Source organism: Mustela erminea, chromosome 6 (assembly GCF_009829155.1).
Source record: "Mustela erminea isolate mMusErm1 chromosome 6, mMusErm1.Pri, whole genome shotgun sequence".
NCBI classification, from domain to species: Eukaryota; Metazoa; Chordata; class Mammalia; order Carnivora; family Mustelidae; genus Mustela; species Mustela erminea.
Window position 1 is genome coordinate 122,582,660 of NC_045619.1, and position 24,009 is coordinate 122,606,668.

At 39.2% G+C, this 24,009-nt stretch overlaps 2 protein-coding genes across 7 annotated transcripts in view; one reads left to right on the top strand and one right to left on the bottom strand.

Moving 5' to 3' along the window:
* Window positions 1-24,009, bottom strand: part of NSUN6 (NOP2/Sun RNA methyltransferase 6) — an 81,080-nt gene that overhangs the window by 46,028 nt on the left and 11,043 nt on the right. For 5 of the 6 annotated variants that reach the window (XM_032349552.1, XM_032349551.1, XM_032349550.1 and 2 more), the window contains 2 exons: window positions 10,111-10,220; window positions 8,133-8,286 (listed from right to left, as the gene is read on the bottom strand). The exons of the other annotated variant lie outside the window; for it this stretch is intronic. In XM_032349552.1, coding sequence (XP_032205443.1) covers window positions 8,133-8,286; window positions 10,111-10,220 — 264 coding nt within the window. The remainder of the gene's footprint in view (window positions 1-8,132; window positions 8,287-10,110; window positions 10,221-24,009) is intronic. 6 annotated transcript variants of the gene reach the window in all.
* Window positions 16,577-18,652, top strand: LOC116594302 (glycerol kinase-like). The gene has a single exon (XM_032349549.1). The coding sequence runs from the start codon at window positions 16,624-16,626 to the stop codon at window positions 18,283-18,285; it is 1,662 nt and encodes a 553-aa protein (XP_032205440.1). The 5' UTR covers window positions 16,577-16,623; the 3' UTR covers window positions 18,286-18,652.

Below are 24,009 nucleotides of genomic sequence, written 5' to 3' on the forward strand. Positions count from 1 at the left end.
ATCTCTTTAGAGAGTAACTGCCCAGTACTGACACAAGCCTCAAGATGAGCTTTTCTACCTTTATCCCATGTTAAAAGTGGCAGTGGAACTGATCAGAGCAGGAAGGGCCAGGACCCAGGAGAACATGGTGGCCGATGATTTATTAGCACAAACATTGCCATCTAGGAGTGGCTATCAGAGACCATCACAGGGAAGAGAAAGCACACAAATACTGTTGGCTTATCAGGCCACGCCACTGAGAGCAAGAAAAAAGGGAAATCAACACCATGTTCCAGGGATTAGAGGGGCATAGAAAAAGTGCATTCTGGTAATAAAGGCAAGATTAAGAATCTGGATTTAAAACCAGGTACAGGAGTACAAGCAAGGAAGAACAGGGAGAACAAGAACAAACTCCTCCGGTCCAGTACAGTAGATGAGGTCAGAGCTTCTGAACCAGTGTTCGCAGAGAAGCATCTACATGGATGGTTTGCACTCAGCTTTATGTAGGGAGGTGGGCTCATTTTACCCATAATACTCCTGACACCAAATGTGTGGCGTTTTCTCTCACACCAGCTGGGAGTCCTCCACTCCAGTTCATCCTGACACAATCTGCCAGGGGTTACTGTGAGATGCCATGGGCTCAACAGTTGGATCCGATACAACGAGTGTGGCTCCAGATGCCACTGGCACGTCTGGGCTGCCGTCTGTACTTTCTCCTCAATGGGCTGCAAATTTGGGGGTTTCCACACTGCCCTCCTCGGGTTTGAAAATTCACTAGAACAACTCACAGAACTCAGAACAACACTTACTAGTACGGTTTACCATGGAGAATACAACTTGGAAATGGCCAAAGGAAAGAGATGCACGGGAGAAGGTAAGGGAGAGGTATATGGTTCACCACTCCCCCCGTGCCTGGATGTGTTCACCAACCTGAACCCCACCATCTAGGAGTCTTTATGGAGGTTTCATGACATAGGCATGATTGATTAATTCACTGACCACTGGATATGAACTCAATTTCCAGGCCCTCTCCCCTCCCTAGAGGTTTGGGGGTAGAGCTACAAGTTCCAACATTCTACATACAAGGTTGGTTCCTCCAGCAAGTGCCTTCCAGAAGCTATCAAGGGACCCCCAGCTACCAGTCACCTCATTAGCATATAAAAGACACTCATCACTGCAGAGGTTCCAAGGATTTGAGGAGCTGTGAGCCAGAAACCCAAAGACCAAATTATTATTATGCCACAACAGGATCGGTTTACACTGCTCTTTAGATGAAATTATTTCTGTCGATACTCGTGGACTGCAACTGCAGTGGTTAGGACTACGATGTCCACTCGGTTCTAACATCCTTTGTCATACAATAAACGTTAATTCCTTTCTCCTTCTACCCATCACTTTTATCCTCACTCATTTGTTTACCACTTGATATGTCTGAATCTATACTTTTAATCAGACTTAGTTAATCAGTTAGTCTTTGGTCCTTGCTCCAGCCAGGATCAAATCTAAATATTTCCCACAAAGTTCCTGCCCCTGACCAGAAAAAATACAAAGGAACCTTGTGAAAAGTCACAGCCTCACATTCAAAAGTCAGTCGTTTGTTGACACAACAGTGCACTCATCTTGATCAACACCTCAGCCCCAGCCCAGTCTGGACCCACTACTGGACACCTTGAATTCCATGACCTGCTCACTCTTTCATAATTTAAATGACTTTCTGACTTGCAGGACACTAGTCCTCAGAAAAATACTCAAACGATAACATTTATATGTCTGCCTTTCTAATCCAGTTCCTACCTAGCGCTTCAAGTTCTGCTATTTCTTTGAGTACTCCTTCTGACCACCAGCACAAGTAGTCCATCTTTCCAGTAATCAACTTAAAACAACAAGGAATAATTTAAACCAATTATTGTTCCAGTATGGGATTATGTTTCTTTCTTTTTGACTATTTGGGGGGGGGGGGATAGGGCAAATTTTATTTTTTTTAATTTTTAAGGTTTTATTTTTATTTATTTGAGAGAGAGCATGGGCATGGGGACCGTACAGGGAGAGGGAGAAGAAGGCTCCCTGCTGAGCAAGGTGCCCAATGCAGGGCTCTATCCCAGGACCCGGGGATGATGACCCGAGCCAAAGGCAGATGCTTGACCAACTAAGCCACCCAGGCACCCCACAAAAAAATCTTTAATAAAATCTTTTGTAATATGTATCTCCATATAATAATGCAAAGCACCAGATCTCACATGATAAAAAGGCTGTTAGTAAATTAATCTACCTCTATGACGTCTACGACTGAACTCCACTGTAATTTAAGAAAACAAAGGGTGCAAATTTACTAGCTCAATAACAAAGTACCACTAGTAGACATAGTTCTAAAATTTTATAATAAGAAACATGATATATGCATAGCGTTTCTTTGTTATGGAAGCATGCTCTTCCTCATATAGGCAGAAAAAGAAATCCTAAGAGCATACTGAATGCTGAGTTTAAAAGTTGAGTTAAAGGGCGCCTGGGTGGCTCAGTGGGTTAAGCCGCTGCCTTCGGCTCAGGTCATGATCTCGGGGTCCTGGGATCGAGTCCCGCATCAGGCTCTCTGCTCAGCAGGAGCCTGCTTCCTCCTCTCTCTCTCTCTGCCTGCCTCTCTGCCTACTCGTGATCTCTCTCTGTCAAATAAATAAATAAAATCTTAAAAAAAAAAAAAAAAAGTTGAGTTAAAAAAAACCAAAAAAAACTGGGGCACCTAAGTGGCTCAGTGGGTTAAAGCCTCTGCCTTAGGCTCATGTTCCTGGGGTCCTGGGATTGAGACCCGCACTGGGTGCTCTGCTTAGCGGGGAGCCTATTCCCCCCCCCCCCGCCTACTTGTCATCTCTGTCAAATAAATAAATAAAATCTTTAAAAAAAAAAATCAACAACTTTCTGAAAGATGGCTGTCTGCTACTTCTACCAACAAACAGTACTCAGAAAGGTCTGTCAGCAAAGTTACTGGAACTTTGAATAATATAAGAGAATGAAGAGTGGAAGATGGCAGAATAATAAGGATCTGAGCTCACCTCCTCCCCCAAACATAACAGACTGAACAGGACCTAGAAAATAGATGAAGAGAGCCCTCACAACAAGGGACAACACCAAGATGAGAAGAAGAGGCAAAAATATAGTCTTGCTAAGGCAAAAACTACAACTCTGGAGCATCATTCCACGGTCTAGACAGACCTTAAAGAAAGGTTACCTCCTTGAGGAGAGATTCAAACTCCACATCCGACAACCCAACCCTTAGATAATGCATTAAGAGATGAGCTTCCAAAACATCTGGCCTTAAAAACCAATACAAAGTATGTCCAGGAAAACTACAAAACTGTAAGGAAAAGAAACCCCACTCATAAAGAGCTTGCACAGAAACTCAACCCAGAAACCAGAACAAATGGTTTCAAATCAGATCAAAACCACATGAAAAAGATCAAAAAAGATCAAAAGCCAGATCAAAAAGCACATAGACCATAGGTGAAGTAGGCCTACTTACTAATCTTGGAGCACCTGATGAAGGGGATGGGGGAGGGGAGCCCTCCTGAGGAGTAAGACACTGCTGACAGCCATTTTTGCTATCTTGTTCTGCCCTGCTGATGCTGGAGATGACAGACACCATTTTGAAATTCTCTCTCTATAATGCTACTGCCAGGGTGTACGCCCCACTGAGAGCCCCATACAACCCTGTGCCTCAGAAAAGCCTCGCAGTCTATAAGACTCCATCCACCAGCACACCTGTATCCATCAAGAATAGGCCTCCAGCTAACTAGGCAGGGGAGGGAAGCCAGCATCACCCAAGAGTACACCTGCAGCTGTCAAGGGGCTGCCATAAGAGAAGGACACACACAGCCCACTCAGGAGACACCCCTGAAGCACCTGTGTCTGGGTACCAGGGTAAGAGAATTGCACTACTGGGCCCGACAGGACATCGCTTATGTAAAAGCCACCCCTTCAGAGCCAGGAGTTGTAGATGAACTACCTAATACACAGAAACACAGAGTTAGGCATAATGAGGAGACAGAAGAATATGTTCCAAACAAAAGAATAACACAAAACATCAGAGAAAGAACTAAACAGAATGGAAATAAACAATTTATCCAATAGAAAGTCCAAAGTAATCGCCATAAAATTGCTCATCAAACTCGGGACAAAAAAGGATAAACACAGTAAGAACTTCAACAAAAAGAAAAGATTAAAAAGTTCCAATCAGAGCTGAAGAATAACAGAAATAAAAATACACTATAGGGAACAAACAGCAGATTAGTAATATAGAAGAACAGGGCAGTGCTCTGGAAAACAACTAGTAAAAAAAAAGATCACCCAAACTGAACAAAAAGAAAAAGGAATTTTAACAATGAGAATAGTTTAAGGGACCTGTGAGCTAACATCAGGCGCACTAACATTCCCTGTATAGGAGTCCCCAAAAGAGGAGAGAGATAGAGAAAGGAGCTGAAATTTTATTTGAGAAATAACAGATGAAAACTTCCATCATCTGGCAAAGGAAACAAATGTCCAGATCTAGGGAAAAGAGTATCCCAAAAATGATGAACCCAAAGAGATCCACACCAAGATACATTATAATTAAAGGGTCAAAAATTTAAAATAATGACAGACCTTTAAAAGCAGCAGGAAAAAAAAAATAGTTATATACACGGGAACCCCCATAAGGCTATCAGCTGATTTCTCAGCACAAACTTTGCAGGCCAGGAAAGAATGAGCGGCACATTCAGAGTGCTTACAATCAACAATACTCAGCAAGGTCATCATTCACAATTGATGATGGAGATAAAGTTTCCCAGAGAAGCAGAAGTTAAAGGAGTTCATCATCCCTGACCTAGTTTTATAATATTAAACAGACTTCTACAAGGAAAGGCCGTAACTAGAAATAAAACACATGAAAGAAAAAAATCTAACTGGTAAAGGCAACTATATCGTAAAGGTAGTAGATCTACCACTTACAAAGCTAGTCTGAAGGTTACAAGATAAGAGTAGTAAAATCAACTATATCTATAATAATTAGTTAAGGAATACATAAAATAAAAAGATGTAAAATATAATGGCGGCGAGGAGGGGAGAAACGTTTTGGAATGTGTTCATATTTAAGCAACCACACATGAAATGGACTATATACATAGGTTACTATAGACAAATCTCATGGTTACTACAAACTGAAAACCTATAATAGGTACACAAAAAATAAAGAGGAAATAATCCAAGCATAACACGAAAATAACCAAATCCCAAGAGAAGAACATAGGATTACAAAAACATTCAGAAAGCAAACAACAAAATGGCAATAAGTACACATATATCAATAATTAAAGGAAAGTGAACTAAACAATCCAAGCAAAACACAAAGCATGAAGGAATGGACCCATCTATAAGCTGACTACAAGAGATTCAAGTCAGATCCAAAGACAAATACAGACTGAAAGTACAGGGTTACAAAAAAATATTCCATGTGAATGAAAATGAAAAGAAAGCAGGGGTAGCAATACATGCAGGACACAAAACAGACTTTAAAACAAAGGCTGTAATAAGAGACAAAGAGCATTACATAATCATAAAGAGAATCATTAATAATAGTAATGATTATAGTAGGGGACTTTAACACCACATTTACATCAGAGGATAGATCACAAAGACAGAAAATAATGCAATAACAGCAAACAACACATCAAACCACATGGACTTGATACATACAGGATATTCAATCCCCAAACAGCAAACAAACAAACAAAAAACAAATGGCAGAATACACATTCTTCTAAACCGCCCATGTAACATTTTCCTGGATAGATCATGTTATGCCACAAAACAAATACTAATTTAACAAGACTAAAATCATATCAAGCTTCTCTTCCTACCACAACAATATGAAACTAGAAATCAATTTTTTTAAAAGATTTTATTTATTTATCTGACAGAGATCACAAGTAGGCAGAGAGGCAGGCAGAGAGCGAGGGGGCCAGTAGCAGGCTTCCCGCTGAGCCCAATGTGGGGCTTGAACCCAGGACCCTGAGATCATGACCTGAGCCGAAGGCAGAGGCTTAACGCACTGAGCCACCCAGACACCCCAGAAACTAGAAATCAATTATAAGAAAGTAGAAATTTTAAAATGTAGAATTTCTACATTAAAAAATGTAGAAATCGAGGGGCGCCTGGGTGGCTCAGTGGGTTAAAGCCTCTGCCTTCGGCTCAGGACATGATCTCAGGGTCCTGGGATCGAGCCCCGCATCGGGCTCTCTGCTCAGCAGGAAGCCTGCTTCTCTCTCTCTCTCTCTCTCTCTGCCTGCCTCTCTGCCTACTTGTGATCTCTGTCTGTCAAATAAATAAATAAAATCTTTAAAAAAAAAAAAATGTAGAAATCGGGCGCCTGGGTGGCTCAGTGGGTTAAGCCGCTGCCTTCGGCTCAGGTCATGATCTCAGGGTCCTGGGATTGAGTCCCGCATTGGGTTCTCTGCTCGGCAGCGAGCTGCTTCCCTCTTTCTCTCTCTCTGCCTGCCTCTCCATCTACTTGTGATTTCTCTCTGTCAAATAAATAAATAAAAAATCTTTAAAAAAAAAAAAAAATGTAGAAATCCACCACAGGAAGAAACAAGTCCACAGGTAAATGAATGTATTAAGAAAATGTGGTACACACCCACACATACACACACACAAAGGAATATTAGTCATAAGAATAATATTTTGCCAACATGACAACACAGACTGTCCCAGAGAGTATTATGCTAAGTGAAGTAAGTCAGACAAAGACAAATACCGTATGATTTCACTTATATGTGGAATCTAAAAAACAAATGAACAAACAAAACAAACAGAAACATAGACACCGAGATCTGATGGGTGCTACAGAGAAGGGTTGGGGTAACGAATAAGGTGAAAAAGACTAACTTTCCAGTTATAAATGAGTTACGGGGACTAAATAAATTATAAACAAGATGAAATAAGTTATCAATACAACACGGGGATGTAAGGTACATCACAGGAAATATAGTTAATAATATTGTTAACTTTGTATAACCACAGATGGTAATGCCTTATTGTGGTGATCACTTCCTAATGCATATGAATATTGAATCACTGTGTTGTACACCTGAAATACAGTATTATATATCAATTATAATTCAGGAAAAAAAAATCAAGCCAGTCACAAAAAAAGAGAGGATGAAGAGTGTACCACTAATAGCAGAACCAAAGAAGGAAGTCAAAATGTCAATTTTCTATTACAGACCTAAAGATAAACAGAACATACATAAGCTTTATCTTTATATTCATAAAATCTGAGGAAAATAAAATCTTTGCTCTTGGCCACTTGGAAAGTACTGCTATCCACAGTTAGTTAATCCAATAATCTGTCTCTTCAAAGGAATTAATTTCAACTATAAACCCAGACTGCTGCAACATGAAAACTGTCCCAGGAATCAGGGATGTAGTCCAGTTCTGCACAGATAAATTCAGTTTTCAGCACGTCTACATCAGCTGTCAATGGTGGAGTAATGGAGTTGTCCACAGAACTCCTTTAACAGACTGAAAATATGAAGCAAAATGACTCTGGATCACCAACAGATTTAATTTATTTAGAATCAGTAGCAACTCAGGATGATTTAAAACTGTTTTTTTAATTTGGTTTGAGTAAATCCAAATGTTCTTTTTTAAAAAAAAGATTCAAAAGAGAGCATGTGGGAGCATGAGCCAGGAAGGGGCAGAGAAAGATCTAAAACAGACTCCACACTGAGCGTGGAGCCTGACATGGGGACCGATCCCACGACCATGAGATCATGACCTGAGCTGAAATCAAGAGTTGGACGCTCAACCGACTGAGCTACCCAGGCACCCCAGATTCATGTATTAATTCTTGACCACAGTAGCCATATGACTCCTGGCTTTCTGATAAAAAAAAAAATTTTAATAAAAACTTTAATTTAAAATTTAATTTAAAAACTTAAATTTAAACATTTACTTTTACCCAAAAGTAATTTTTCAAAAAAACATGGAAATAGGCATTGAGCAATTATTTTCCAGTCAAATTTATACCAAAAAATTTTATAATGCAATTAGATATATTTTTACTTGTTTTTATTTTCCTCAAGCCACCAGAAAGAATGCATATTTCCCCCAAACATTTGATGACATACTTTAGTTCAGGTAGTCCACTGAAGATTTCTTTGCGGCTTAGTTCAGAAATCCCATTTCCAAGAAATACTTTTGTTCCATCAAATTCTTTGGCTCCTTTTTTGCATTTGCCTTTAATATCAGAGTATACAGAAATAACATCTCCAGCTTTCATAACTAAGAAAAAAGAAAAGCGGCTTATACTAATTAGACCGTATTTTGGTAGAAGAATAGTGAAAATTCTTTAAGCTAAACTCGGGACATCTAAGGGCATCAATAGTGGGCATGAAGAGGTCTAATCTGGCTCATTATCTCAAAATAACCCCTTATACTTTTAAATGTTCATAACAATCTATCTAATGGGAGATTATTTTTCTAGGAGAACAAAAAAAATACAAGTTTCAAAACATCCTATCTAAATTGGAACCCTTTGGCAAAGCAGAAAATGAAGGATATTTAATATTTAAATTGTTTTTTCCAAACCTAACATTCCCTAAACAATTTCATGTAAGTTTTGGTATCTTTGGCTCACTCCTCAAAGTTCTAAGTTTTCTTTAAAAAGATTCATCAAAAATGTACACTAAAATCCCTCAAAGAAATGTTTCTAAATCCCATAACCCTGTTGTTATTTCTCTGGTTTTCTATTATAGCAATTAAAGCAGAGATTTTAATGATAAGTACATTCATATATATGTCTGTGTGTATGTATGTATATACATGAGTGTGTGTATACATAGGTACATGTACCTACGTGTGTGTGTGTGTATATATATATATATGTACATTACTCAGAACACCTTGAAACTACACAGCATATGGAGTTGATTCTTATGGCTGATTAAGTTTATGTTTTGTATCCATTTCATTAAATGATTTTCAGTAACCAATCCCACTGACTTTAATAATGGGAAACTCAATTCCACTTTCATGTTCTTAGACATAGCCTGTCATAAATTTGTCTAGCCCATTAACTTGGGAACAGTAGTGAGCAATCTATCAACTAGGGCATTCGAAGGACTGTTCAAATCACATAGATCAAACGTCAATGAACTTTTCCTACAAAGGACAAGTGAATTCCTTGGGCTTTGTGACCCACATAAGGTCTCTTGGCATATTCTTTGTATTTTTGTAAAACAACCTTTTCAAAATGGAAAACCCATTTTCAGCTGTGAGTCATGCAAAAACAGACATGGGCCAGACTTGGCCAGTAGTTTAGCACAACCTAATATAGGTCAAATTGTTCGTTTCATAGATAAAATAACTTAAGTCCACAGACCGAATAACTTTCGAAAAGATCAAAACCCATGTGGCTTGACTTCAAGCCCAATAAATTAAGACTGAACCACAGTGACTAGCTTATTAAGCACATGTCATCAACTGAGTGAGTAAATTAAGAATACTGGCTTTTATTCCAATATTAAGATCCCAAGTTCTAAAGGTTATCCTCACAAATAACGGAAGTGTGAGGGCAATGGAGTTAAGACTACAAAATAAAATTTCACTGACATCTTACACTCTATTAATCAGTAATGATCCTATAAACATCATCTCACACACTCTTTTATGGAAAAAAAATGGCAAAAAAAATATACAGACGCCCAATTTGTTAGACCATATCAGATCAATCTCTTTCTAGCTATCCCAAATGTAAAACTTGGAAAATATCTGATAAAAGTAAATTTGAAATGCATCTGAATGATAGTTTAATACGTTTTCCACTTGATAATGTATACAGATTTTAAAGAATCTTTTCTTGTACAGGGAGGCTGAAACACTGCACTTACTTTTTTTTTTTTTCTTTTCCTTTAAAGACCCTATTCATTTACTTGACAGAAAGAAATCACAAGTAGGCAGAGAGGCAGGCAGAGAGAGAGGAGGAAGCAGGCTCCCTGCTGAGCAGAGAGCCCGAAGCGGGGCTCGATCCCAGGACCCCGGGACCACGACCTGAGCCGAAGGCAGAGGCTTTAACCCACTGAGCCACCCAGGCGACCCTGCACTTACATTTTGAAGCTGACACAATTCCTGGAACATAGACGTGGGCTCCTCTTAACACTGCATTGCCACATTGTGCTCCAACAATTGCTTCACAATGTTGTTTTTTTATATTCTTCCTAGAGAAGTAAGATGAGCAATTTTGAGAGTAATACACCTCCAACCCCCACTGACCTTTTTAATGTTTCAGTCTAAACCCTAAATAAGCCCTTTACTCCTGACTGTCCCAAGATCATGCCACGAATGAATAAATAAGAAAAAGAAGTTGAAAAAAAGGATAAATATAGAGGAAGTGGTTTAGAGAAGGGGAGGGAGCACACTTGAGAAAAGAAAAAGTAGAGCTCTATCTGGTAGAAAGCAATAAAGTAGCACCAAAAACTGCTTAATAATTTAAAGAGCACCAGTTTCCATGGTGGATTTAGAAGGGAAAAATAATGTCCTTATCTTCAAAGACTGAAAGAGACAATATACAATGAATTCTAAAACATTTCTAAATGGTATATTGCTGCATGGTCAACTAGTCATTTTTTAAACCAGATGATTTTATTCTTCCTTTACTGTCCAACTTTTTTGTTTTCCAATTTCTCACCTTCTATTCATTCCATTAGACCACTAACATATGAGTATTACTTCTAACTCATAGAAAAGATGTTTTCAAAAGTCAGGGGATGCCTACGTGATCAGCCCTGAATAAAGACCTTAAGCACGGAGTCTCTTATGCATGTCCGTGCTGGCAATATTGCACTTGTCACATCTCCTTGCTGTGGCAAAGTAGTGGGTCCTCTCTTTCTTCCATGATCTCCAGATGGTCAAATCTCACGGAGCTTCTCAGTTTTATACCACTTGTTTCTCATGTTCTACCTGCTCATTCCCTATCTACTTCTTAAAGAGGTCCATTCCCCCAAGTTCGAAAACATGCTGCATCTCTTCTCACCTCGGATTCTACTCTCGGCGATCTCAGACTTTCAATAATCACTTACAAAAATGACCTATGTGTTCTCATGTTTGGCCCTTCTAGACACTGAATTGGTATTTCTAATCACCCACTACCATGTGTATGTGTATGTAGGCTATGTGTACGTAGGTTTCTCGTGGTTACTTCCAACTCAGCAAGTCCTAAACAATGTTACCTTTCCCCTGACCCTCCATCTTTGGCACATCCCAAATCTTTCCATCGTTCCGTTGCCAATCTTGAACTAAGTGTTGTCATCTGCCTCGATAACCAAACTGGAAGCCTCAACATCTTCCTAAATCCTCAAACTCAATACTTGCAGTGTTACCAAATCACACCACCCCTAATTCTCTGACAGGTCTTCCAGACCCAGCCTCCAACATCAGACATCTATCAGCTTCTAACCTGATCACTGAAATAACTTCTTGCCTTTTTTTTACCTTTAACGGTTTTCAGATCTTTATGTCTTTGGTGTTCTGCAGTTTCATTCTGAAGTAGACATGGAATTATTTTTACTTTTGGCTTTAGACTCATTATAATTTTTTTTTTAAGATTTTATTTATTTTAGAGGGCTGGGGAATAGGAGTATGAGTCAGTCCCAAGCAGACTCAGAGCTAAGCTTGACGCCCGAACTGGAGCTTGATCCCATGACCTCATGACCGTGACCTAAGCTGAAAACAAGTCAGATGCTCAATCGACTGCACCAACCAGGTGCCCCCAGACTCACTGTACTTCTTAAATCAATTGTGGAAAATTCTTAGTCATTACATTTCTGAATGCTGTCTCTCATTACTTCTATTCTCTACATTTGCAACCTATTAGAAATATGAAGTATCTTTCCATTCTATTTTTGACTCGATTCAACTTCACATTTTTATTTATCAATCTCTGCTGCATTCCAGATCATTTCCCATGGGTCTTCTACTTCAATAATTCTCCATCAGTTGGGTCTAAGGTACAATTTAACTCACTGAACAGATTTTTTATTTTAATGATGATATTCTTATTTCTAGACTTTTTTTCAATTCTACTCCTTTCCTCTTGGGATCTTTATACTTTAGATTCTGCTTCTGTTCTTAATCATTTTAAGAAATTTGATTTTAAAGTCTCTACTAGATAGCTCTAATCTGCTAAAGTTTGGGGGGAAATCTGATCCTTCAATTTGTGACTTATGCTCTCACTTATGGTGGTTTGAATCCTCGTGTAGCTTTCAACCTCGTGTAGCCTGGATAGAATGTATGCCTCTCGAAAGCAGTTTTGCCTGGCTTTTGCCAAGCACCTGAGGAACTGGCTTGGGATTAAGTTTTTAAATTAATTTCCCAGATTTTTGGTTTTAAGACCACTTAGGTAGCATGACTTTGAATTCCAAATCTTTATAAAGCATGGAACCATAGTTTCACATTCACAGATCTGTCTTCTTCAACCCAAACCCCAAGACAAGAGAGATCTAAGGGTGCCTGGGTGACTCCATTGGTTAAGCAGCTGCCTTCAGCTCAGGTCATGATCTCGGGGTCCTCAGATCAACTCTATATCAGGCTGCCTGCTCAGCGAGGAGTCTGCTTCTCCCTCTCCCTCTGTCCCCCTCCATTGTGCAAACTCTCTCCCTCTAATAGATAAGTAAACCTGTTTAAAAAGATGAGAGATCTAACTCCTTAATTATTGTCTTGCACTGACTTCTGGATATGTCTCACGTTATCTCCTATATTAAAAGGAAAACCTCTAAATGTAGAAGACCAACCACCTCCTCTCCCCCATCTCCCAAACCCCGAACATTCACTCACAGGCTTACTGTTCTGCTTTCAGTTACTCTTCATTCTAACCCCTGAATATCCACCTACATGGTCAATCACTCAGTTGTGCATTTTATTGCCTTATTTTTTATTTAGTATTCCTAGGTGTATGCAAGTAGAAACATTTTTAGAAATCTAGGTTACCAAATTATTGGAAATAAAACACTCTAAAATGATTTCCTAATTGGTTTCCAGTCTTATAATTTTTCTTTTAAACTTTTTTCACTGGAACCCATAGAAATGCAGTTAATATCACAACTCAGGACATATGTGTGTATATATGTATACACACATATATTTATACACATATTTATATCATTTTACGAAACACAATCCGTATATGCAGTACAATATGATACCTTATGAAATATCCCATTTCTTTTTTAAAATGCTTAAAAAAAGGACATTAAATTGATTTTACAACCTTCTAATGGATCATGACCTCCATGTGATTGAAAAAAATAGCTTTATGCTACTATCAGTATTCTTTGGTTCCTATGTTCTAAGCAAAAAACTAAACATTCCTGGGGCACCTGGGTGGCTCAGTGGATTAAAGCCTCTGCCTTCTGCTCAGGTCATGAGCAGATCCCAGGTCCTGGGATCAAGCCCCGCATTGGGCTCTCTGCTCAGTGGGGAGCCTGCTTCCTCCTCTCTCTCTCTGCCTGCCTCTCTGCCTACTTATGATCTCTGTCTGTCAAATAAATAAATAAGGTCTTTAAAAAAAAAATAAAACTAAACATTCCTTAATTTAAAAAAAAGAAAATCTTTTACATTTCACAGCTGGCCTCTCCCAACTTCTTCAACCTCACCGTTTCACCACCCTCTCTGAAAAAGCAACTAAAGAGCCAAACTTGATCACTTTGACACGAGCCAACTTGTATTTTCAGGCGTCGGTACTTCTGCTTTCTCTTCACCTCCCATAACCTTGGCCATCTTACCCCACCAGCCTAATGCCTAAACACGATTCAAGGCTCAAATGAAATAATAACTACTCGAAAATCTTTACCAACTTCCTTTCACTCCGTCCTTCCTATTCTGTGCTCTGATACTTTATTAATACCTTCACTGCAGCACTTTTAACAATCTTGATTCATACAAAGGTTTCCTGTTGTTAAACCAATCAACTGCATTTCATTCATCTTTGTAACACCCTTGGGTCTTAGACATAGCACCAATCCGAAAAATGTCTTGAGATATAGAACCTTGCAGTTTTAAGCAGAATGTTTTTATGGGAATAACCATTTCATGGAGATGACAGAAAGATGGGCTACAGAAAAAAAGAGTTAACATAGCAGTCCTGAATTACTGTCCTTTCTTTGGACAGCATTGTCCAAAGGTTGTCCCTGCATTGTACAAGATTGGTCCCTGGCTGCCATCTGGGAACTCAGATTTCAGAAGGATACCCACTATTCACTGATGAGAATAGCTCACTATGCTTAAATCATCTGTACAAATATTACAGTTACAGCCAACAATGACTTTCCTTCTGAGAGGCCAGAATATGGGCATGTGCCAAGTGTGGAGTGCTTACATGACCAGATGCAAATAAAATCCTGGACACGAGTTGCTAATGAATTTCCCTGGCTGGCAACATCTTACAGTTTGTCAAGCCTGTTCCTGAGGGAATTAAGTGTTTCCTGTGTGACTCCATCGGAAGAGAATTCTGTAAGCTTTCAACTGGTTCTCCCTGTACTTTTTCCCAGGTGCCCCCTCCCTTTGCTGATTCTGCTTCAGATTACTTCACTGTAATAAATTACAGTCACAAGTACTACTATATGCTGAATCCTATGAGTCGTCCTAGAGTCATCAAGCCAGGGAGTGGTCCTGGGGATCCCTCAACACTAGGACTAATTGTATAAAAACATAAGATCCCAAATATGCAAGTATCAAGGTATAATTCAGCTTTGCTAAAGGGGAAATTTTGAGGCAGCATAGATAAAGGGAAATGTGAGTTGATGCAGGGCCATAACACATGCTAAAAGTTTAATTTTTTATTGCAATATTTATAAATAAAGAAGTAAACATTAAAGAAAGAGGACCTTCTGATAGTACAGTAATATAGATGGGAGGGGAAAATCCTATGAAGGTACTCAGATTAAGAAAAAACTAGTAAAATAGCTTTAAAAAATGAGGTGTCTACAAATTAAAGAGTGGGATTTTAAGAATGTCCCACTAAAATACATATAAAAATATAAACTTACCCATTTGGCGCTTTTTTTTTTTTTTAAGATTTTATTTATTTGAGACAGAGTGTGAGAGAGAAAGCTCTCATTCGAGCACAAGCAGGGGGAGTGGAAGAAGCAGACTCCCCACTAAACAGGGAGCCTGACATGGGGCTCAATCCTGGGACCCTGGGTTCAGGACCTGAACCAAAGGCAGACACATAACCAACCGAGCCACCCAGGCGCCCCTCAATTTGGCATTTTACTGCACATATTGGCAACTCTACACCAATAGGAGATAATGATTATAATTTTAAGATGTTGTATATTATTGCATGCCAACAAATATTTCTTTTTCGGCAGGCCTGCCATCTGTACTTAATCAACCATTTTTGTGCAATTACTTGAACATTCTATTGCATTTACCGTATTATTTCATATACACAAACAGCAATTGAAATATTAAAGTGCTGATACTAGCAAGAATGATGAAAGATGGAAATCAAGCAGGCTCAGAGAGACGAATACAGCCTCATGTGGATCTCAAGAGAATTATGCTACTGGATTAGTTATTCATTGCAAAGGAAAAAAAGAAAATTTTCTGACCTGTTGAAAATATTTTGCTGAGATTTTTGTCAAAAAGGGAGGTACACTAATTAAAAAAAAATGTAGAGATCTTTAAAAATTATGAATTGAATGTTGACCTAAAAAATTCTACTAGTATAAACTCAGTCTTTAGAAAATGAGAAGAGAAGCCTGGCATTCAATTTTCTCCTAAGTTTCTCAAATAATGTTGACGTTGATACTGTCAAATTCAACACTACAGCCTTATGTTCAATCTCATGACATTACCAATGATAAAACCTTAAGCAATGTTAAAACAGATTTAATCAGCATATTAAGTATCATATTAAGTAAACTGAGGGAACCAGAATTTATGGTGAGAAATTACTTTTAAAATTATTCATTATCTACAAATACAGTTTCACCTCTATTCGGTATTTTAAATAATTATAGGATATTGAGTATACAGTAAAAGATCAGTAAAAGACTGAGAGTGTATTTCTTTTTCTCAAGTCTGTACAAAGGAAGAAAGAAACAACGATTTGAGAAGGGCATGCCATTTATAATAAAACTGACCAACAGCTATATTTCCATTGAGGAGGAGTAACTGTCTGACACAGAAATTTGGATCAAACCTAGTTCCTCGACAGGGTATAAATGTCTCTGAAAAGAAAAATCTCACGGAGGCCTAATCAAATATTTATTACTTAGAACCTGGACGGGGGGTTCAGGTTGAGAAATGAGAATCTGAGAAGTTCTTGTTAGTGTCCCGCTCACAGCAGACACACCTGAAAGAGGAACAGGGTCATCAGCACATCTGCGCCTTCCCTGACAAATCTGGATAAACTGCCCGAAAGTCGCTAAGGGAAGGGAAAGCGCAACCAAGTTTGGTGCCCCTCACCAGACTCAACTAAGCAGACGCTATCACTAAATCCCCATGCAAAAAAGTGCCGAGGTTCTGCCGCGCACGCAGCCTCGCCTTCCGGGCTCACCATCTGCCCCTCCCCCGCCCGCCGCCGTCACCGGGGAAACGGGCTGACCCGAAGCTGGTTTCATGGCAGCCGAGAAGAAAGCAGTTTTGGGGCCACTGGTGGGGGCAGTGGACCAGGGCACCAGCTCAACGCGCTTTTTTGTTTTCAATTCAAAAACAGCCGAACTACTTAGTCATCATCAAGTGGAAATAAAACAAGAGTTTCCAAGAGAAGGATGGGTGGAACAAGATCCTAAGGAAATTCTGCAGTCTGTCTACGAGTGTATAGAGAAAACATGTGAGAAACTTGGGCAGCTCAATATTGATATTTCCAACATAAAAGCTATTGGTGTCAGTAACCAGAGGGAAACCACTGTAGTCTGGGACAAGTTAACCGGGGAGCCTCTCTACAATGCTGTGGTGTGGCTTGACCTAAGAACCCAGTTTACCGTTGAGAATCTTAGTAAAAGAATTCCAGGAAATAATAACTTTGTCAAGTCCAAGACAGGCCTTCCACTTAGCACTTACTTTAGTGCGGTGAAACTTCGTTGGCTCCTTGACAATGTGAGGAAAGTTCAAAGGGCTGTTGAAGAAAATAGAGCTCTTTTTGGGACCATTGATTCATGGCTTATTTGGAGTTTGACAGGAGGGGCCAATGGAGGTGTCCACTGTACGGATGTAACAAATGCAAGTAGGACAATGCTTTTCAACATTCACTCTCTGGAATGGGATAAAGAGCTCTGCGAATTTTTTGAAATTCCGATGAAGATTCTTCCAAATGTCCGGAGTTCTTCTGAGATCTATGGCCTAATGAAAGCTGGGGCCTTGGAAGGTGTGCCAATATCTGGGTGTTTGGGGGACCAGTCTGCTGCACTGGTGGGACAAATGTGCTTCCAGGATGGTCAAGCCAAAAATACATATGGAACAGGCTGTTTCTTACTATGTAATACAGGCCGCAAGTGTGTGTTTTCTGAGCATGGCCTTCTGACCACAGTGGCTTATAAGCTTGGCAGAGACAAACCAGTGTATTATGCCTTGGAAGGTTCTGTAGCTATAGCTGGTGCTGTTATTCGCTGGCTAAGAGACAATCTTGGAATTATAAAGACCTCAGAGGAAATCGAAAAACTTGCTAAAGAAGTAGGTACCTCTTACGGCTGCTACTTCGTCCCCGCGTTTTCGGGGTTGTACGCACCTTACTGGGAGCCGAGTGCAAGAGGGATCATCTGTGGGCTTACTCAGTTCACCAATAAATGCCATATTGCTTTTGCCGCATTAGAAGCTGTTTGTTTCCAGACCCGGGAGATTTTGGATGCCATGAACCGCGACTGTGGAATTCCCCTCGGTCATTTGCAGGTAGACGGAGGAATGACCAACAACAAAATTCTTATGCAGCTGCAGGCAGACATTCTGTATATCCCAGTAGTGAAGCCTTCAATGCCTGAAACAACTGCCCTCGGAGCGGCCATGGCGGCGGGGGCCGCGGAAGGAGTTGGCGTTTGGAGTCTCGAACCCGAGGATCTGTCAGCGGTCACAATGGAGCGGTTTGAACCACAAATCAATGCTGAAGAAAGTGAAATTCGTTACTCTACATGGAAGAAAGCTGTGATGAAGTCAGTGGGCTGGGTTACAGCTCAATCTTCAGAAAGTGGTGACCCTAGTATCTTCTATAGTCTACCCTTGGGCTTTTTTATAGTGAGTAGCATGGTAATGTTAATCGGAGCAAGGCACATCTCAGGTATCCCATAAATGACACCAACTCACGGATTCCAAAGATGCAAGCTCTTTGCCTAATGAGAGAATCCAGCGATTGTCTCTTAATGTGATGACTCTATTCATAGACTCTGATTTTATTTATAAGCCACTTGCTGCATGACCCTCCAAATAGACCTGTGACTTGAAATAAAGAAAATGCAGCAGAAAGAATGCTATAGAAACATTTGGTGTGTTTTTTAACATCAGGAGTTAAGATTGGACCAGCCACCTTGGGGGCTGACCCCTCCTTTGCCATTGTGTCCTGCCCCATTCCCTCTGAGATCTAGGAAGAATTCAGGTCCTTCATTTCATTGGAATCTTTCATCAAACACACTAAACGCCAATGATGGTCTAGGATTTGGTTCTCTGCACTACACACACTTGACTAAGGGATGATTACTAACCAGCTAAAAATGAGTGGCTTTTTGTTCCGTTTCTTTTTTTTTTTTTTTTAAAGATTTTATTTATTTGTCAGAGAGAGAGAGCGAGAGCGAGCACAGGCAGACAGAGTGGAAGGCAGAGTCAGAGGGAGAAGCAGGCTCCCTGCGGAGCAAGGAGCCCGATGTGGGACTCGATCCCAGGACGCTGGGATCATGACCTGAGCCGAAGGCAGCCGCTTAACCAACTGAGCCACCCAGGCGTCCCTGTTTCGTTTCTTTTTAACAGACCCTAAAAGTCCTCTTTTCTGCATATTAAGGAGGCCACAACATCTTCCCCGAATGTTTAAATGGACACCTCTATGGAATTCTTAAAATGCAAATTGAGTACTCTCATAGCTTAAGACATTTTCCAGAAAGGTATTTGCCAAAACTGAAATTCTTCAGAAACTTTATGTGGTCTCACTCATTCACTGAATTGCTGTCTGGATCTTCTAGGCAAGGACACTTTTTCCTCTCTTTTTTCATCTCTCCTTTGTATATTTTTCATTTTGTATGTATAACATACATGCCTATACATATTTTATACAGTGAGGGCAGTCCATTTATAAATCAAGAGTACATTTTACATGATCTCACTAATACACTGAATATCTGTTTGGATCTTACAGGGAAGAACACTTTTTTCTTTTCATCTCTCCTTTTCATATTTCTTACTTATATGTCTAACATACATGCCTCTATATTTTATATACAGAGGGTAGCCCATTTATAAATTCAGAGCACATTGTATTCAGTAGGTTATAATGGGGCTGGTCTTAAGTGGACCACTGTGTGTATAAATATTTTGGGGAAATCACTGTATACATTTTTGGGCAACGGTTATACAAATTTAAAAAGAGAAACTTTTTCTTAAGAGAGCCAGCATTTAAAGTTTAAGTATATGTTCTTAGTAAAAGAAAATGTACTTCATCGTGACTTCAGCTATATTTCTTAAACTTTTTATTTAATTTTTTTAGCTGGATACCTGTCTTTAAAAAAAAAAGGAAAAAAACAAAACTGTGGAATACTATGGTAAATACTGTTTTCAAACAAGCACTAGTCCATATCAAGTTATCTTCCTTTGACATAATTTTAGAAATATTTGGGATTGTTTAGAGGGGATAGCAAAAAAGCCTAAACACTGAAGTAGAAGAAAACCTTAGGAATAAAGCCAATAATCTCTTTGTATCCAAATATGTTATTAGTTGCTCGTAAGCAAGTATAATTTCTATTTGGGATCACAGAGACTTATCTCCAGTTACTGTCCTAATACAACTGAAGAAAGGTTTGCAATTAGAAATGGCTTCCAAGGGCGCCTGGGTGGCTCAGTGGCTTAAAGCCTCTGCCTTCGTCTCAGGTCGTGGTCCCAGGGTCCTGGGATGGAGACCTGCATTGGGCTCTCTGCTTAGCGGGGAGCCTGCTTCCTCCTCTCTCTCTCTGCCTGCTTCTCTGCCTACTTGTGATCTCTGTCTGTCAAATAAATAAATAAAATCTTAAAAAAAAAAAAAAGAAACGGCTTCCAGTGAAATAAAGAATTTCTCAAAATAGTATTACATGTTATAAAAACCTACCTAATCTAGCATCTTAATGTCAATTTTTTAAAATCCTAAAATTAATTTGCTTACTACAAATAAAATACTATCTCCTAATATTTTCTTCAACCAGTGCTGAAAATGGGGAAATATTTATATATTAGTATAAAAGGTCTTGTTTTGTTTGGTGTTAATGGTGGCTTGTATTTGCAGTTCTGATTATGCTGTTTCTAAATTATTCAATATACTTGAGTTTTATTGCTGCAGCTGCCACTTGAGTGACAAAAATATTACAGAAAGGTACTGTGAAATTATTACTTTGTGATGAGGGTACTTTTAAACATAATTATGTTTCTACAAAATCAGTTAGTTGTAAATAATTGTTAAATCACTGTTCAGATAATTTTAAGATTCCACTAATTTTCTATAAATTGAAATATTTATAAATGTTTGAAACTGTGCATATTGGTATTTAATGATGAAATGACTTAAAATAAATTGACCCTCATTCTTAAAAAAAAAAAAAAAAGTGCTGAGAGCTGGAACCCTTCACAGAGAACCTCGGTCTTTATCAGCTGTGCTCACCAGGACTAGAACCGTGCCACTAGGGAAAACTCGTGAAACCATTTTTTAAAAACCCATCTGTTTAGCTGTATAGGGATACAGTTCACACCATTCTGTATCATTTTTGAGCAAACTGCATACTCGAAGAAGCTATATGAATTCAAGTGTTTCCCTCCAGTGAGTTAGAGAAGCAGAAAGGATTCATTCAACTCAGGACCTAGACATATATAGTAGCAAAATAAAACAAAAACAAAAACCCAAAGAAAAAAAATTTCGAATGGGTCATTATATTTTCAAAAACAAACGAAAAGGAATAACTCAAAATGGAATCTAAGAAAAACTAGATAAAAAAGTAGTGAACTGGGGGCGCCTGGGTGGCTCAGTGGGTTAAAGCCTCTGCCTTTGGCTCAGGTCATGATCCCAGAGTCCTGGGATCGAGCCCCGCATCGGGCTCTCTGCTTAGTGGGGAGTCTGCTTCCTCCTCTCTCTATGCCTGCTTCTCTGCCTGCTTGTGATCTCTGTCTGTCAAATAAATAAATAAAATCTTTAAAAAAAAAAAAAAAGTAGTGAACTGGAAAATAAACAGTAAGAAAGTCTCGGAAATAAGAGAGAACACAACAGGCTTGAGACTGCTATTTTTAGAAAGGTCTGCTTGAAAGATCAACCCTTGGCAGGCATCTGCAACTGTGACTGGAAAACCGTTCCCAGGACTAACTGAAAACCTTCTGTAATGATAAGAGTGGATTATTGTTCCTAAATATTTGTACAAGCAATGTGCTTTGTTCTGAACACCTGTTCTCCTTTCCAGAGGCTGAAATTTTGGTATATGCAGGGCAGAGGGTGCCAACATGACCAGCACCCGATAAAACACTTGCTACTTGCTAATAAGCTTCCCTCCTAGACATCTATTCAACTCTTGTCAAAACTCATTGCTAGAGGAATTATGCATGTCCTAGTAACTCCATTGGACAAAGGTCTCTTGGAAGCTTGTGCCTGGCTTCCTCCAGGCTTTGCCCCATATACCCTTCCCTTTGCAGTTTTTTGTGTCCTTTATTGTAATAAATCTTCACCATGACCACAACTACATGATGAGTCCTGTGGGTCCTTCTTGCCAATCACCAAACCTGGGGGCTATCTTGGGGTGCCCCAACACAGGGGGTATCTGCAATGGAAATCCAACTTATAGCCCTAGTGGGGTTTTTAAAAATATTTTTATTTATTCATTTGCAAGACAGAGGGCGCACATGAGCAAGCACATGAGCACAGGTGAAGGGAGAAGGAGAAACAGACTGTCCAAACAGCAGGGAGTCCTACAGGGGGTTCATGGGGCTTGATCCCACACATGAGCTGGAAACACTTAACTGACTGAGCACCCAAGCGCCCCCTAGTGTTCTTATACAGAATAGAGAAAAGTATGATACTGAAAGGCTCCTAACTAAAGAGTTACACTGTTTCATTAAAAAATAAGAAAGAATGGCACAAAACTAAGGGTGCTGGGGGGAGAGGAGGTATGGAAGGGTGGTTGCATTATGGACACGGGGGAGGGTATGTGCTATGGTGAGTGCTGTGAAATGTGTATGTCTGATGATTCACAGACCTGTACCCCTGAGGCAAATAACACATTGTATGTTAATAAAAATAACTAATTAAAAAACTAAGAAAGAATGTTAAAAAAAAAAAAAAAAAAATCAAGCTATCAAGTTTCTAAAGTTTTGGAGAAACTTTAGTTTAATGATAGAAAACCTGTAGATCTCCAAGCAAAAACTAAGATACTGTTCGCTGGGGCCTCTGATTTTTTTCATAGCAACACTTGATGACATAACATTCCAAAAGCAATGTCTACAAAGGGAATTATATTCCCTTAGCAATGCCTGCTAAGGGAAATAATATAGGATCTGAAAGTACTATAATCAGCCAATCTATTGTTTAAATATAAAGGCAACAGGCAATTCTGAAGCAAGAGTGTAAATACTTTGGAAATGAGAATACTTACTTTGGAGACGGGAAACAGGTGTTGCAGACCTGATAAATGACTAAGGTCACCAACCAAGAGTAATCAAGACAAAGAACTCAGGAATGAACTGTTAGGACTAAAAGTAAGCACAGCATTCATTTGAATTGTGCTTCTAGAATAACAATGTTATAAGCCTGTGCAATGCTTAAAGAACACAGTAAATAAAAATTGGCTGGTGGATGTTTTAGGGGATAAAATTTAAGTGTAAGATTTTTAAAAAACTAAGTGTAAGAACTTCCTCATTTTTCATAATGAAAAGGAATATAATAATAATAATACTGATAATGAGTTTTAAAAACAAAAAAGAACTGATTTGCTCCTTTTAGAAGTGAATAGTAGGTATGCAAATCTATAATCCTAAATGATTTTTGGACTTTTCTGTCATAACCCATCATTTATGTCTTATAATTCACTAACTTTTTTTTTTTTTTAGATTTTATTTATTTGACAGACGGAGATCACAAGTAGGCAGAGAGGCAGGCAGAGAGAGAGGAGGAAGCAGGCTCCCTGCCGAGCAGAGAACCCCCGAGTCAGGGCTTGATCCCAAGACCCTGGGATCATGACCTGAGCCGAAGGCAGAGGCTCTAACCCACTGAGCCACCCAGGTGCCCCTAATTCACTAACGTTCTAATGAGTGTCTAGATCACTACAAAGAATAGGATGAAAGGGTACTAAGTTCAGAAAATAAAGTTAAATCATCTAAATACTTCAAAAGAACTAGTATGGCCAGTATTAGTGAGAATGAAAGACTGATACTCTCTCATATACTACTAGAAACATTAAATGGTAACTTTATAGAAGGCACTATACCTCAAACTAAAATATGCACAGACCAATGAACCAATGATTCTATGCTGTACCAGTTTATCCTGTAGACCTGCTTACACAAATTTACAAAGAAACATCCTTAGAATATTTACTGTTGGTAATAATAAAAAACAGGAAAAAAATAAATGCCTATCTATATTACAGGGATGAATAAATGTTTTAAAAGTATGCACATATTAAAAAGAATGAAATAGGGCCAACTGGGTGGCTCAGTTGATTAAGTGTCTGCCTTCGGCTCAGGTCATGATCCCAGGCTCCTGGCACTGAGCCCAGAGTCCGGCTCCCACTATGGAAAGTCTGCTTCTGCTTCTCCTCTGCCCCACAACCCATTCATGTGCTATCTCACAAATAAATAAAATAT

Coding starts and splice junctions, on each gene's coding strand:
- LOC116594302 (XM_032349549.1), top strand. CDS start 16,624: ATGGCAGCCGAGAAGAAAGCAGTTTTGGGGCCACTGGTGGGGGCAGTG.